General features: G+C 39.8%; 1 protein-coding gene across 2 annotated transcripts in view; it reads left to right on the top strand.

Moving 5' to 3' along the window:
* The window catches only part of RELN (reelin), a 269,232-nt gene that overhangs the window by 74,670 nt on the left and 178,761 nt on the right, over positions 1 to 15,801 (top strand). For both annotated transcript variants that reach the window (XM_042815609.1, XM_042815611.1), the window contains exon 3: positions 1,826 to 1,961. In XM_042815609.1, the coding sequence (XP_042671543.1) occupies positions 1,826 to 1,961 (136 nt within the window). The remainder of the gene's footprint in view (positions 1 to 1,825; positions 1,962 to 15,801) is intronic.

Raw genomic sequence — 15,801 nt, 5'->3', positions numbered from 1 at the left:
TTGTAGGGAATTTGAGCTGAGCTGTGTAAAAGCCTGAATGGCAGAATACCTTGTGTATGCATCAGTGGGGAACTAATTGAAAAAGCCTGCATGTGAGGGCTGCGGTCATTTGTAAAAGATACAGCCATCACTGCCATCACCCACTCCTGTCTTTCCTGGGACAGATTACTGTCCCATGGAACACTGTCGCTGTGGTTTCATTTCTGCCCCAAAACTGAAGCAGGTTTAGAATTTAATAGCCCCTAAGATTCACAATGCATATAACCTGAGCTATGGCTCTCACAAGCCTGACTGGGATTTCAGATGTTGCTTTTGATTTGTAAAACACTCAGCAATTTCCTTTTGGCAGCCTCTGGGGAGGCACAGGAGGAGTGGTGCATGCAGATTCCTCTGCCTGCAGTGAAGGGCTTCTGTGGGCAAACTCCTTCACTGTGGAAGGGTTTAAAAGGAAGGGTTTAAGAGGATCTGCTGGGTTTGCATTTCAGAACAGCCATAAAAACTGTTGTTGGGGACACTGAGACACAAAGATAAGGTTTCTTTATAACTACACAAGGAACTGTAAGAAATCACAGAATCATGGAATCACAGAATCATTAAGGTTGGAAAGATCACTAGGATTATCTAGTCCAGCCAACAACCCATGCCTGTGACTGCTCTAGAGCATGTCACTTGGTGCAATATCCACCCTTTTCTTCAGGGACGGTGACTTCACCACCTCTCTGGGCAGCCTGTGCCAGTGCTTCATCATTCTTGCTGAGAAGAAACTGTTCTTCATATCCAACCACCATAAACTTCCAAGCAACATAACAGCTAACGGTCACCTTTTGGAGCATGTGGGTACCTGCTACCATTTGCTCTTCCTCTGATCCTACTAGCAATGTTTTAGCCCATGTAGCTATTCCTTGAACTGAAGGATCAATATTTGAAGTCACTGGGAAGAAGGCATTTTCTTCTAATATGTACATTCAAAAGAATAGTTTCAATATTTGTTGTTTAATGTGCTGGGATTAAAGGTGTAGTAATCCATTCAAGTAAGATTGCCTGGGGGTGTTAAACAAACAACCGTATTTGTACTGATCTGTAGGAAGCTACAGAGGGGGTCTGAGGGGGAAGAAAACCGTTGTCATTATTGTTGTGCTTTTGGTGAGGGGGGTGTTTGTTTTTTTGTTAGTTTTGTTAAAAAAATACAGTTCTTTTATCTAATGATGTACTGGAGTGAATTCCAGAGAGGATGATTAACAGAAGACACTTACATTCATCCATACATTAAAGGCCGATTCAAAAAAAATTCAAAGGAGTGTATACTGGTGCAGCTGTTGAAGGCTGCTGCTTTTATTTCAGATCAGAAGAGTTAATGAAACAACAGCTCATCTGCTTTTTTCCAAGTAGATGTGCCTTTCTACTAAAAGATAACACCTTTTTCTATCAGCTTCATTTTGCTAATTAAAACATGAGATTTCTCCTTCAGATTTTATTTTCTTTTAGATCGATAATGTATGTAAATCAGTTAATAGAGTAACACTGATTTGCAGCAGCTGCAGTCCAACTCCCTCCTTTAAAAATGCAAATAATTCCTCTGGTATTGGTCTCATGAAGAATAATGATAGCAAGTACATGCAGCCAAAGTCAGCCTTGGCTCAAGCAAAGGCCAGCTCCAATGTTTTCATTGGCATTAATACTAATTAGTCTGTGGCATACTCTTGGCTTTTCACATTGCATATTGCCATGATGAAACACATGGTAGATGTATTACTCTATCTGTTAGCACCATGCAAAGGGCCATTAACATGTGTTACTGTTTATCTCCCCTGTGTCTTTCTTGTAGGAATTATGTCTGACCACCAGTTCGGAAATCAGTTCATGTGCAGTGTGGTCGCATCACATGTGAGCCATCTCCCAACCACCAATCTCAGTTTTGTTTGGATTGCTCCACCTGCCGGCACGGGCTGCGTGAACTTCATGTACGTATGTACAGATCATGTATGGTTCCTATAGCCAGAGAAGATAACCATTTTGGAGACAGTGAAATGATCTTAACCCATTTGCACTACGAACTTACATTTGCACCACGATTGTGCAAAGAAGAGATTTTATTTGGAAGTAAAACTACTGAGTTCTTCCTGATTGATGAGTTTCTGTGTGTACCAGGACTTTATATTTTGAAACACATAAGATGGAGAAAGTGCTCTGTAATGTAGCATGCCATCAAAAATATAAGGCGTAAGTGCATCAAGACTAGCATTTCAATAGAAAATGATTCCACTTAGTTATTAGTCATATCAATAAACTTTTCAGAACACATCACATTTTCATTGACCTTTTTTTTACTTGCTGCATTTAATGAGAGTTAGAACCTTGCAAGGTTCTCGTGATGTTGTTTAGATTGTACGCCTCAACATAAAGCACAAGCAGTCAAGAATATTCATAATCAAATATGAACAGTTCCTGCTGAAAAACATTTTAACTTCTGCTTAGTTCTGCTAGTTTACAACTTCAGAAAGAAAAAATTACTCTCAGCAATTTTTTTTGTAATTTTTGTAAAGATCCAAGTCAACATACAATGATTTAGTACTTTATCAAGTGCGCACAAAATACACAGCTTAATATCATTACAATATATATATTTAGCATGTTTTACCTTATTTTCTAATTACTTCTCCCATGATTTTGGTAGATATGAGGTAAAAATATATACCTAGAATAGAATTGAAAGCAGAAAATACTTCAAGCCTGATCCATTCACAGACAAAAAGCCAGGATGCTCTCTAGATAGTCAATGGTCACAAAATTTCAGTGTGAGACCTTCTGTCCATTTTGGTGACTGCCATGATTGTCCCAACAAATCTTGCTCTCAGTGTGTTTTTTCCTTTCTGTCTGGGAAGCTGCAGGTAAATGTCCCAGTGTAAACAAGTTGTTTCAGTGTTTAATGTATGGGAAAACATAGAAAGTGAGTTCCTTCCTTCTTTGAGAAGAGGAATTGCTGATAGTGATCATAGGACCTGTTGATTGACTGATCTATGTCTTTGATATTCCCCTTTTCTCCACAGTGCAATTTTTTGCTTGTTTTGTTACAGTATGTTATTAGCTGCAATGACAATGCCGAGACATTTTTATCTTTAGCTCTCTTTTTCTTCTAAATGTCTAATGGTAAATTGGGAAACAAATAGTTGTAATGAATGACAAACTTTTGAGAGTGCATTTGTTTCCCATTGATTTCTACAATGTACCAGATAAGCTGTTTAGATTACGTAAGATTCCCATTTGTTATTTGACACATCAAATCTATGGAAAGTTTGGAGGAAATACTGCTGCTGTTTTGTGTGAGGTCTGTGTCAGAAAAGTTAGCCTCACAAAATAGTTGTATGTGCCCTGAGGAAATCTGTCAGCTACCTTTTTAAGGTGGAAACTTATGGATGCATTGAACTTTATGCATCCTTGTAATTCCTGTTTCAACAGATGATTAACTTTGTTGATCAAGTTGTAGCAACTAGATTTTGTTCTTGTAGGTATGTGAGAAAAGTGCGATGAGCGACGCATCTTTTCTTCATATGCTTGCTCACTCCCTTTCTTTGTTGTTTTGCTTTGTGTATTCAAGAAACAATTGTTGGTCCCAGATTACATGTGAATGCATTTTTTTAAGAGATGTGGCCTCCTATTGCAAGTTTTAAGGTCAATTTAAAAACAGTCATTTATCTTCCTGTGACCTGTTGTAGAAATGCAAAGTCACAGCCTGAAGCAGTGATTGAGTACCTGGTGGGAAGGCAGGGCCAGCCCAGGGGAGCTCAGGTATATGCAATGCACTGAGTGACCAGAAGAGGTGGAGCCAGGATCCACTCTTTACAGACCTCATGTAAGGGTTGATAGTGTTGTTTCCCATGCCTATTAAATCCCTGGCTGCAGAAAACAAAGCTATTGCTTTGTGCTGTGCTGCCTGCCTTGCACGGCTCTTTGACTTCAGAGAACTGCCTTTTCCTTGTTCACCTCCACTCCTCCACAGAAGATTAACTTAAAAAGACTTTTTTAACACTTGACACTAACTGCTTCTCTAGTTTAAATGTAACATAAAGGTATTCACAAAGGTACCTGGGTGATAATTTGTGAACTCTGACAACAGTGGCAGAGCTAAGAGCCTCCTATGCTGCTGCAAATGTATCTGTCATTTAGATCAGCTCATTAGTCTTTGACCTCTCTCAGGATGGATAATAAGGTCATTAATTAGTGCCAGCTCTGGCAATGCAAGCTTTGCCATGCTGACACCTCTCCCTAGATGCTTCCCAGGAGGAGCTGGACAAAGGTCACAAGGCAAATCTCCCCGGGCCACTGCACTACCAGCTGTTATGGATGTGCTATTGACTTACTTCTGGAGGGCCAGGGGCACGTGGGTAGGAAAGCTAAAATACTCAGGGCTCAAGTTAGAGTCATTCATATAAAACTTAATGTCAGTGAGAGCGTTCTAGCCTCTCTCCTCCAATGTAGATGGGTATCCTACACATCAGGGCTTGGTTTGGGGTGAGGAAAGTGTAGAGCTGGAATACTTTGCTATCTTTCTTTTCTGAATAATATATTGAAGTGTAATTTCTTGCTTATTCAGTCTTGGTTATTATTTCTATCTTATTTTTTGTAATGTTCTGTGGGAAGCATATTTATTGCTTATGTGCCTAAATGAAAAGGCCTGGGAATAGAAACAAGAAGAAAACATTTAGTTGATAAAGTAGGTTTAATAGATTATATTGCTTAAATTTCTGATAATCTCAAGCAACTTATAGAAACTGAAGATTTACACTTTACTACCAATATGAAAGAAAAACTTAATCCCTACAGGGATGTCAAAACCCAATAGACATCACTGGGAAAATTCTCATCTACTGCATCTATGCTTCTCAGTCAAAGGAGAGACAGTCAGTGAAGACTGACTGAGGGAGCTGGGTTTGTTCAGCCTGGAGAAGAGAAGGCTCTTGGGAGACCTCATTGCAGACTTCCATTATTTAGAGGAAGCTTATAAACATGAGAGAGATTGATTTTTATTTTTTTTTTACACGGACAGATAGTGATTGGACAAGAAGAAACAATTTTAAACTAAAAGAGAAGGGATTTAGGTTGGATGTTAGGAGGAAATTCTTTACTCAGAGGGCAGTGAGGCCCTGGCACAGCTGCCCAGGGAAGCTGTGGGTGCCCCATCCATGGAGGTGTCCAAGGCTGGATTGGATGGGGCCCTGGGCAGCCTGAGCTGGTGAGAGGCAGTCAGTGCACAGCACTGGGTTGGGGCTGGTGGGCTTTAAAGTCCCTTCCAACCTAAATCATTCTATGATTCTATGTTCAAACTGCTGGTTTTTCTTGTTTTTGGGGTTTTTTTTTTTTGTCCAAATGCCTCTTTGTGGCTAATAACTCTTCTATAAGATAACCTACTAAAGAGAAAAACAAAAAGCAATGACTTTTCCTCTGGTTTGTCTTCGTATAATTCTTCTCCATAGATGCTTCAAGATGAACTGAGGAAATAAAAGTTAATATGCAGCATTTGTTACAGAATAGTTTTCTTAGCAGTACCTTAGGATTCCTTCAAACAGTGTCCAGCACCAAGAGCTCCTAAGGAGATTGCCATGGTCTAAAAGAACTGCTTACCACCAAAAAAGCAGGCCCTCCTTTGTGCTAACAGGTTATTTTTCTGTTTGTTGGAAATCTGTAGAATGTTATCCTCATGAGCCTTCGGCTAGGTCTCACTGTTTGCAATTTCTGCTCTAAGCTCACCCTTACCCAGTTAAACCCCAGCCTGCTGTGGGGATGATAATAACAGGGTGATACGCAGTGCTGCATCTGAGGTTGTTAAGCCCATATGTTTATAGATGGCTTAACCTCCTAGTTTGTGGAAGTAATGAAGCTGACCCAAATTTCAAAATCATTCTGTGTTTTGAGCATCAGCATGGCTTACAGCAGAAGTTCCAGCTACTGTATTAAATACAATAGGTTGCTGTAGAAATTACTTTGTAAAATAAGTATTTTTTATTTAGCTTTTTTTTGCTAGTCATCAAACAGGTATCCTATAATTCCAATTGTCTATACGTGCATTCACTGCAACCTCTGTTAGTAGTAGAAAGCTTCTGAAATATAATTATCAATTTGCAGGATTTAAATTCTGCACAGTGTAGCTTTTTTGATATTTTGATATTTAAAACATAATTGTAAAGCTGTCTGGCAGAGCTAAACTGAACTAATTTGTGTAATGACACCTAATCAGCACAGTGGCAGTGTCCACCTGTCCACCAGACAGGGGTAGGAGAACTGAGGCACAGCACTAGCCTATCACTGCTGGAGCGGGAGCACTGGTTCCCAGCACAGCTCCTGGGCACAGTCTGGGCCTCGGTGCTGCAGCCCACAGCTGAGCTATTGAAAGAAACTTGGAAGAAACATTCAAGGAAGGAGATGTGTTTTTCTGTTTGAGTAGGTCTTTTCCCACAATCACCTGATGATTACAGCTCCTTTCTGGGAAACTGTAAGTACCCTGTTCCCAAACCAGTCTTTTCATGCCCATATGTTTAAGCCTGTTTCTAGGAGATGACAACTGTGCCAGTGCATGAACTTGAAATATCACACTGCGCAAACACTGCAGAACATAAAGGCTGTGATTGAGAGGCTTGGTTACCTATTTAAAGCATTTACAGAAAACCCATGATAAGAATGATGGAAATATTGAATAAACATTCAAGATTACATGGTCTTCTGTAGTATTCCTCTTGCTAGGGGGGGAAGGGGATATATTGTTTGAAGAAGTCGCATTCTCCTGGTAAACCACTTTGCTAAGCAGTCATTTAAGGCAGTGCTTACTGTTTTCTCTCACTTGTTTAAAAAAATAAAACAAACAAAAAAAACCCAAACCCACAACCTAAAACCCAACCTCAAATGAAAGAAATGCAGAGGATTAACTTCAAAATAAGTATGTAATTGTTTACTCAATGCTCAGTGGTAGTACAGATAGGTATTAAAAATGTGAACAGAAAATAGCAAATATCAGAATGAAGATCCCTTGTATTTATGTTATCACTCAACTCTTGAATACACGATCATGTAGATTTTGCTCCTTGCATTCTTAGGAAGAATCAGAATTTTTCATAGCATTCTATTTGTTGCTATGATTTGTAACATTTGCAGTCAGTTAAAGAACGTCTCATAAAGCACATGGACACCATAACGTATAGGTGGCCTTGGCTCTGGGTTCTGTGAAGCACCAGCTCCCTGTGTCATTCTCTTCCTAGAGCTTATTGCATGACAGTAGTGAAGCAGGATATTTATTATCAGTCTTTTTGCTGTTGGTATATCAGTAACCCTGTCTGAGACAAGGATTGTATGAGCAAAAAGTAACAGTCCTTGTTTGCAGTCAAGGTAGATTTGACACATATCCATATTGCTTATAATTTATGCTCTACGGACAAAAAAAAATCCTTATTAATTGTTGCTTCTGATGTGCTGGTTTAGAGGAACTATGAAGAAAAATTGCTTCTTCGCTATGTTTTTCACTTCCCTGGGTAGAGGCATTGTTGCAATGTCAATCAGCATTATGTGTAACATTCTGAAAATCACAAGCCAGTGTTTCATTCAGATCTTGGCTCTGCTTGTGTCCTATTTTGATGTGGTGCCCAGATTACCTCCTTCATCCTCTATGTTTGTTAATTTCCCAGTGAAATCAAACACTATGCATGGAATCACTGTGACTCTTCTGAGTATGACCCCAAGCAACATAGACTCAGCTGATTGTGGAGAATTACAGTTTCCTTGTCTATTTTGTCTCGCTTTTGTCTTTTTTTATGCGGTGGCAATGCAAGCAGAGAAGACCAATGAGGAATTCTGTGTATTTTCAGAAACATGCTTATGCTCTAGCACAAAGTGTACTGTGATGAGGGAATGTTCAAAAGAGTTCAAAGCAAAGGAAGAAAATAATGATGAACAATGCAAGCTGATTGCACCAATTTCAACTCCTTAAAGGCTTTTTCAGTTTCAGCTTTGGACAGATGTACAGATATCTCTCAATAGGTATTTATGAGTGAACAAAGTATCTCTAGTTCCTTCAACAGTTAGTTGAGGTGCAATCCAGTTACAGAACTGCAGGCAGGTAAGACCTGACATCCAGCTTTAATTACATTTAGAGGGAGTTACCTGCAGGTCTAGCAGGTCTCCCTAGCTCCAGTAGTTTCCTTTGACATCCCAAGTTATTCCAGACGTGCTCAGGAAGCAGAATCAAACCCTAGGTCTTCGCTAACTGTAGTGGGTCATTAACTACCTAGTTTCCATGTAGACCTTTCTACAGACACCTAAAGGTTTTAGTCTGGATCTGTATCCTACACAGACAAACTCAGCTGACTAAACATAAGCCAAATACCACATGAAGGGAAATTAGTCCTTCATTCCCGTCACTGTCAATACTCAGTATCTTAGTCCATGTCAGGAATTTCCAGTGAGTTTGCTGCTCAATAGTGGGAAACTGCTGAAGTGTGTAAGTAGAACGGACAGCTCTGTAAACTTCAAATCTTGCACTTTTTCTTATTGTCTGATATCATCTTAGGAGAGTGACAATCCTACTAACTGCCCACTAGAAGAAGAGAAATATCCAGTGCTTAACATTTTCTCCCATCTTGTAGAGAACTGGCCATTTGCTATTTCAGGCTCCTCATGCTGCATAGGTACAAGAAAAGCAGAATCAACAAAGCCAGGAATAAATGAACGCGTGTTAAAAAGAAAAGCACATGACAATTCCATTGATAAATTAGTTGGGCTCAATTCAAAAGAGAAAAAACATAAAATGCAACTTTCAACACTGGGTAGTGTCAGAATAGAAACTGCAAGATGGTATTATATTAGGATTGGGTTTTTTATTTGTTTGATACAAATTTAATTTATCACATACTTGTAGTGTATAATAGCAGAAAGCAACTCAGTATGGCCACTGGCTACTCTGTTGAGAATTTGGCATTGTTCCATAGGACTCTGGCACTTTCTTCATGAAAGAAAATAAAATTCATTTCTGCTGGTATTACCTAAATAATAAAACAATCACAATAAGAATTATTTCCCTTCTTACAAATGTTCATTTGGCGATTCTAGAAGCAGAGATTAGATTTTACTTTCTTCCCTTTTTGTGCAATGTACCCATTATTTTCTGCACGAGACCATCAATTTGCAATCTACAATACAGTTATCAGTAATTGTGTTTAAAATTCTCTCTTGGATTTTGTTTTGTTCTCTCTGAAATTTAACTTCAGGGTTATTTTTCAGAGTATATTTTGGCTCGAGAGCATAAATCTTTGTTTCATTCAAAGAGGTGCTTTTTCTTCCCTTCTTCCCAAGATGCTTTAATTTTGAAAACATGACTAGAATATAAAATATATTACACACACTCCAACAGTTTGCTTCTACTAGTAGGTTTTCCTCTGTAACATGAATTGAGTGAAACATCTTCTGACAGCCAATAATTGATTGATAACAAGCCTTTTAAAATGAGATCTCAGAAGAAGTATGTTTAATGAAATCAGCATGAAATAGTTTTTGTGAATTCTTCTGGAAATGTTGGTTATGTGAAGAGTGAGCTATTAACACACACAGAACCATTCTGTAAGGATAGATATACAGTGTATAAAAGCCCTACTGCAGGCAAGGGCAAAGAACAATTGTATGAGATGTTTTGGGAAGCTAAATTTCAGTACTGTAGGCGAGTTCTTACAACCGAACGCTGTATGTGCATGGCAGCCTTTGTGGCTCTGGAATGTCCCCCTGGTTGACTGAGAGAGTCTGATCATTTCAATGCTGTCTCTTGAGTGGATAGTGCAACAAATGTCTAGGGCATGAATGAGTTTGAGATAAGTGTATTGTCTGTATAATTCTTTGGAAAGAACTTCTTGCAAGGGGCTGTTACTAAATAACTTAGTGAAGAGCTCAGTACTGCAAGATGCTGAGCTCTGGCCTTGATCCAGCAGAGCAATCAGGCATTTCCATGATGTCATCAAAGGCACAGACAGAACTTTTTGCATTTTTTTTTCATGTCTTCAAATTATTTGTATATGCAGAAGCCTATTTTCAAGCAGCAGAGGACATATAAGGATGTGCAGTCGTTATTCCTAGTTCACGCAAGCTTGACTTACTTTTCTCTCCTTGTTTGGATGAACTCTAATAGGGAAATCTGCAAAGCAGTATTTTGTGGTGCAGTAATATCCAGCAAGACTTCATGTGTATACATATATGGAATGAGAAAACTTAGGAGGGAGGTAACTATAATACAATATGACAAGAAAAAATTGTTTCTCTCTTTTTCAATACTAAGATGTTATTCTCACACCTAAAGGTAGCAGGAGTCTAAAAACAAAAAAGAAATAATTCTTGAAGATATCAAAAATATTAAATCAAATTCTGCTACTCATACCATAGGAGAAATTGGGTTTCAGTATTTAGAGTGACCATGAGCTCAAACTAAGTGACAGAGTGCATTCTATCATATTTGTTTTGACAATCCTTCATAATTATTTCTTTAAGCTGTACTCAACAATAGCGCATATATTTCCCAAATCTGTTACTAGTGGTTAGATAACAAATAGTATCACAGAATAAATAATAAAATATAATTATTCTGTAACATCAACATCTGTATTATAAAAACGTCATCAGGATAGAGCTGCAGAATTGTGAGCTTTAACAGTTGGGGTAGGGACAGCACTGCAGCAGTAACTTTTCCTCAGCAGCTCAATCACAGGAGCAGAAGTCTCAAAAACAGAGTGGCACCCACTTTCATAAGTGACAAACTGCTGGTGGAGTGGTGGGCGTCATTATTGTAGCTGTTCCATTAATTGTGTTCCATTCGCTTGCGATAGCGAAGAGCAATCACCTAGGAGAAGGCTTGGAGAAGCTGCACCAGTTGAAATAATAATACATTTCATTCTAAAAGGAAACAATTGAAGTATTTTGCATGCTGTTTGCTGTCTGTTGTTGCTGTTAATGACTTTTCTTACAGCAAGTATTTCACAAACATGATACCACCGCAGGTTTGTGCTTTCCTAACTAGCCGTTGCTTTCCTTTATCCACTCAAGTGTCCTGGGTCTTTCATTTCTGATAGAAATGCAACAAATCTAGCACGTTACATTGAACTCCTCTAAATATGTCTCTTAGCTCAACATAAGCTGTTTGGTTTAAGTTGTAATACATGTTTCCTTGTGTCGTTTTCTGTGAAATAATGCATTTTTGAATCCTTAAGCAAGATGCACTCTGCAGCAGTCTCTGATTTCCCACCAAAGTAGGGAAGAGTTTAAAATAGCAAGTTCAAAGAAAGAAATGGAAGAAAACCAATTGTTTTCTTTTTTTTCCAGTACTTCACTGGTCTCAAATCTTGCCCACATATAACACATCAGTTGCAGACCAAAAGCATGCCTCTAAAAGCTCACCCAGCTCCTATCAGCGTTAGTGTTTGTGCAAAGGATTATAACTGATATGAACAAACTACTTTGCAGAACCTACTTACACATTCAAAAAGCATGTTCTAAATGCTTTAAAATACAAAAGATAAACAGTAGAAACACTTTCAATCAGTATCACAGACTGCTTTGCAAGGCAGGGAAGATGTTAGGGCCGTAATTTGACTGATGATTTCAACAAGCATATATGGGGAGAACGTGTATGTGCGTTAAGCTGCATAAAGCCTTTCTCTAAATCCAGATGTAGGCATTAACGCGCATATTTGAGATGGCATGCTTATTTGCTAAGTGCAAAGATGGTTAGAAAAAGGCTTTCCTGACAGAGGATAAAAGCTGGAGTACTCTTTAATTTTGGTTACTGCCAAGCTTATTTCAACAACCACAATAGTTATTTGGCTCCGTACCAAAAAGTGGCAATACAGTACTTACATGTCTATGGATCAAAATTAGATGAAAAATTGCTGTTTCTCATCTCCAAAGCCATTTGCTGCACATTTTATAGGCCTCAAGATGCCTTTTGTAATATGTGATAACAGAGCCAACTGAAGCATCTGCCCGGGAAGAGATTACTTTAATTATGGACTCAATGTCCTATTTTCTGCAAGTGTTCCCCAGAGAATTTCTTACTGCTGGATGAGAGGTGTTATGATGCACATTAAAATCTGCAAATCAAACAAAAGAGGTTGTAAAAGTGAGACAAGGACAGCCATTAAGTCTCCAGTCTTGTATTCAGTGGTTTAAAAAAAGTAACCCTGAATTCTGTAATGATAACTTCCAAATTAATCTAACACCTGTCAAAATAAATTTCCAATAACATGGAGAAAAATAGATATTAAAGAAAGTTTTCCTTCTTTCATAATCGTATTATATGCTGTAAATTGATTGATCCGTAAGTCTTTGAAATACTTGTTTTCCTTTTAATTTTTTCAACATAGTGGAAGTTACTAATGATGTAAGATGAAAAATCCAGCAATTAGGTTTCTTGTTAGCTCCTATTTTTGTAGCATGTAATGTTTCTTGTCATTAAGAATTCATTTGCTTTTCACTGTAGTATCATTGATCACAATTAACTCACTTGATATTAAAGTGGATGTGCTGTATGCTTCTATAGAAACTGTGTAAAATACCATTGATTTAGTTCTGTTTAATGGCTATTTAAAATATTTGTCATTCTCTCTTTATCAATTAAAAAAAAGAAAAGCCTAGAAATCTTCATTAGCAGCTGCTGTAATGATGAGCTCAAACTTTTTTTCTTTACACAAAATATGATGGAAGAACTCTAAAGGCAGCTTGAAGATGCTGTGACAGCATGTGAAGTGCTGGGAAACTTCCCTAAAATTTGTATGATTGCCAAAATTAAAAGGGAAAATGACATTTTCAGAAAATCCCGAAGTTAAAAAACATAATAAAAAAAAAATCTCAACCTATTTGAAGTGCATCTTAATCAGATGGCCACACGAAATGATAGCATTTGGAAGCACTGTCTCTTCAGTATGTGTAAATATTAGAAAAGTTAACTCCCTTAAAACAGTGGAGTGAAAGCAACGCTTATCCTCTGTAAATAGCACTAACTGATATTAGGGCTTTTCCACTTGCTAATTTTACAGCAACTTTGTTTACTGAATCAAAATCAAGTATGGAAAGGATGTAAGAATGCAGCTTATCATGCATACCCAGACCCAGGAGGGGCTCCTTGGAGAGCCAAGCTTGTTCTCTTTTCCTCATGGTTTCCAACACCATTTAGGATGTCCAGGCAGTACCTGCCCCAAGTTATGCTGCTGCAGCCATGTAGCCTAAGCTTGTAAACCTGATCACAGCATGATGTGTTGCTGAGTATGTCTTGGCAACCCTGCCCAGGCAGTGAGGTTGGAACTACAAGATCTTTAAGGTCCCTTGCAATTCAAGTAATTCTATGATTCTATGACTGGAGACACCTGACCTGGATTTACAGAACTGAATTAGGCTTTAGAAGTGATAACACCTACTCTGTCTGGACTGTGGGTGCCCTCATTATCCCAAATGACGAAGGTGGAGAAAGCTGAACTACTCAAGGCTGGCTTTTGTTGGAGCCATCCTGGGCTGCGAGAAACTAGAGCACAGCTCTCTGCTGCACGTGATGTGGTATGACATCCTGAAGTCTGTGGGCTGGGAGCATCCATGCAGACTCCAGCTTCATGGGGGAATTAAGAGCTGAAACTCAGATATCCAATCTGTCAGTTAGGTTTTGCATTGCAGATTTTTTTCTGACTCCTTCCTCTGGGGTGCCTGGGTGAGGGACAATATGTGGGAAAATTCCTTGGAGATCCTTGGACCCAGGTGGGAACTTAATCAATACCAACTACTTTCAGGCTCCTTGCTTTGCCTTTTGGTCTGTTACTGAGAAGGTGGAGAAAAGGATCACTAACAGCCATAGTTTACTGAACTGATTGTGGACCCAGTGCTGGAAGCTGGACACAGGGTCATTGGTGAGAGGTAGGGGCACAGGAGTATGACTGGTCAGGTACCTGTGTTCCTAATTTTTGGAGGAACTGTCTGCCTTGGTTGGGCTATGGAAACTCCATGTGCCTCAGTCTCTATGCCTAGGAAACTTTCAAGTGAGGGACTCTGGTGCAGCTAGAGCTGGACTCTGCTTATCTTCTGGACCTGTGTGTCCTACATACCACCTGATTCCCTTGCAGCACTCTATTCATACTGGATATCATCTGAAATTTTGTAAGAACAGACATTCAGCCTTGAGCATCTTCCTTGCCAGCAGCCATGAATCTGTTCGGATATTTTCCTGCTTGCCAGAGATAGCTGACCTTTCCTTTAGGTGAAGTGCTCTGCTGTGGAGCCCATGTTCCTTTGCTCTCAGAGCTGGCAGTGTTCTGTGGGTTGCTGATATTGTTGGCCAGATATTTCTATTTTAAATAGCATGGACAATTAGGTCATCGTTCCAATTATCTATGTGCAAATTTTTGTCTTTTTGTTTTAGCAAGTCTATTTTGGAATAACCTTACAAAAAAGGTTCCAAGAGGTTGGACTTCTGTTATTACTTAACATGATGAAAACATCTTTGCTTCAAAAAATGGTGGTGTGTCTGCCATTGTCTTTCAGCAACAGGTTTTTTCCTCTGTGGAGTCTTTAACTTGTAAATGGAAATTTTCCATCGTTCTCAGCAAGCAGTAGCCAGAGTCAATGAATGAACTGATCGACATCTTCTGCTTCTGAGTTGCTCTTCGCAATATCATCTAATCATAGAATCACAGAATCATTAGGGTTGGAAAAGACCACTAAGATCACCAAGTCTGTCAGCCCTTCACCACCATGTCTACTAACCTATATCCTTCAGTGCCACACCTCCACATTTCTTGAACATCCCAAAGGATGGTGACTCCACCACCTCCCTGGGCAGCCTGTTCCAATGCCTCGCCACTCCTTCTGAGAAGAAATTGTTCTTAATATCCAACCTGAACCTTCCATGGCACAACTTAAGGCCATCACCTCTTGTCCTATCACCATTACTTGGAAGAAGATGCCAATCCCCACCTTGCCACAGCCTCCTTTCAGGCAGTTGCAGAGAGTGATAAGGTCTCCTCTGAGCCTTCTCTTCTCTAAACTGAACCATCCTGGTTCCTTGAGCCCCTCCCCATCAGACTTGTGCTCCAGACCCTTTACAGCTTTGATGCCCTTCTCTGGACATGCTCCAGGGCCTCATGCCAAGTAAGGGAGGAGTTTAACCTTCTGCTCTTGCCCATCTCTTTAGTTTCAAGGAGTTATCACAGAATCACAGAATCACAGAATTGTAGGGGTTGGAAGGGACCTCCAGAGATCATCGAGTCCAACCCCCCTGCCAAAGCAGGTTCCCTACACCAGGTCACACAGGTAGGCATCCAGGCAGGTCTTGAACATCTCCAGAGAAGGAGACTCCACCACCTCGCTGGGCAGCCTGTTCCAGTGCTCCGTCACCTCACTGTAAAGAAGTTCCTTCACACATTTGTGCAGAACTTCCTATGCTGCAGTTTCTGGCCGTTTCCCCTTGTCCTGTCTCCACTCACCACTGAAAAGAGTCCGGCCTCGCCATTCTGCCCCCCACACCTTAGATATTTATAGACCTGGATCAGGTCCCCTCTCAGCCTTCTATTCTCAAGGCTGAACAGACCCAGCTCACTCAGCCTTTCCTCACAGGAGAGATGCTCCAGGCCCTTCACCATCTTTGTGTCCCTCCGCTGGACTCTTTCCAAGAGATCCCTGTCTTTTTTGTACTGGGGAGCCCAGAACTGGAAGCAGTGCTCCAGATGAGGCCTCACCAGGGCAGAGTAGAGGGGGAGGATCACCTCCCTCGACCTGCTGGCCACGCTCTTTTTAATGCACCCC

Source organism: Centrocercus urophasianus, unplaced genomic scaffold (assembly GCF_019232065.1).
Source record: "Centrocercus urophasianus isolate 14NV4802_14NV808 unplaced genomic scaffold, USGS_Curo_1.0 seq_15, whole genome shotgun sequence".
NCBI lineage: Eukaryota > Metazoa > Chordata > Aves > Galliformes > Phasianidae > Centrocercus > Centrocercus urophasianus.
Note: the sequence above shows the minus strand (reverse complement) of the source record. Positions and strands in the feature narration are given on the sequence as shown.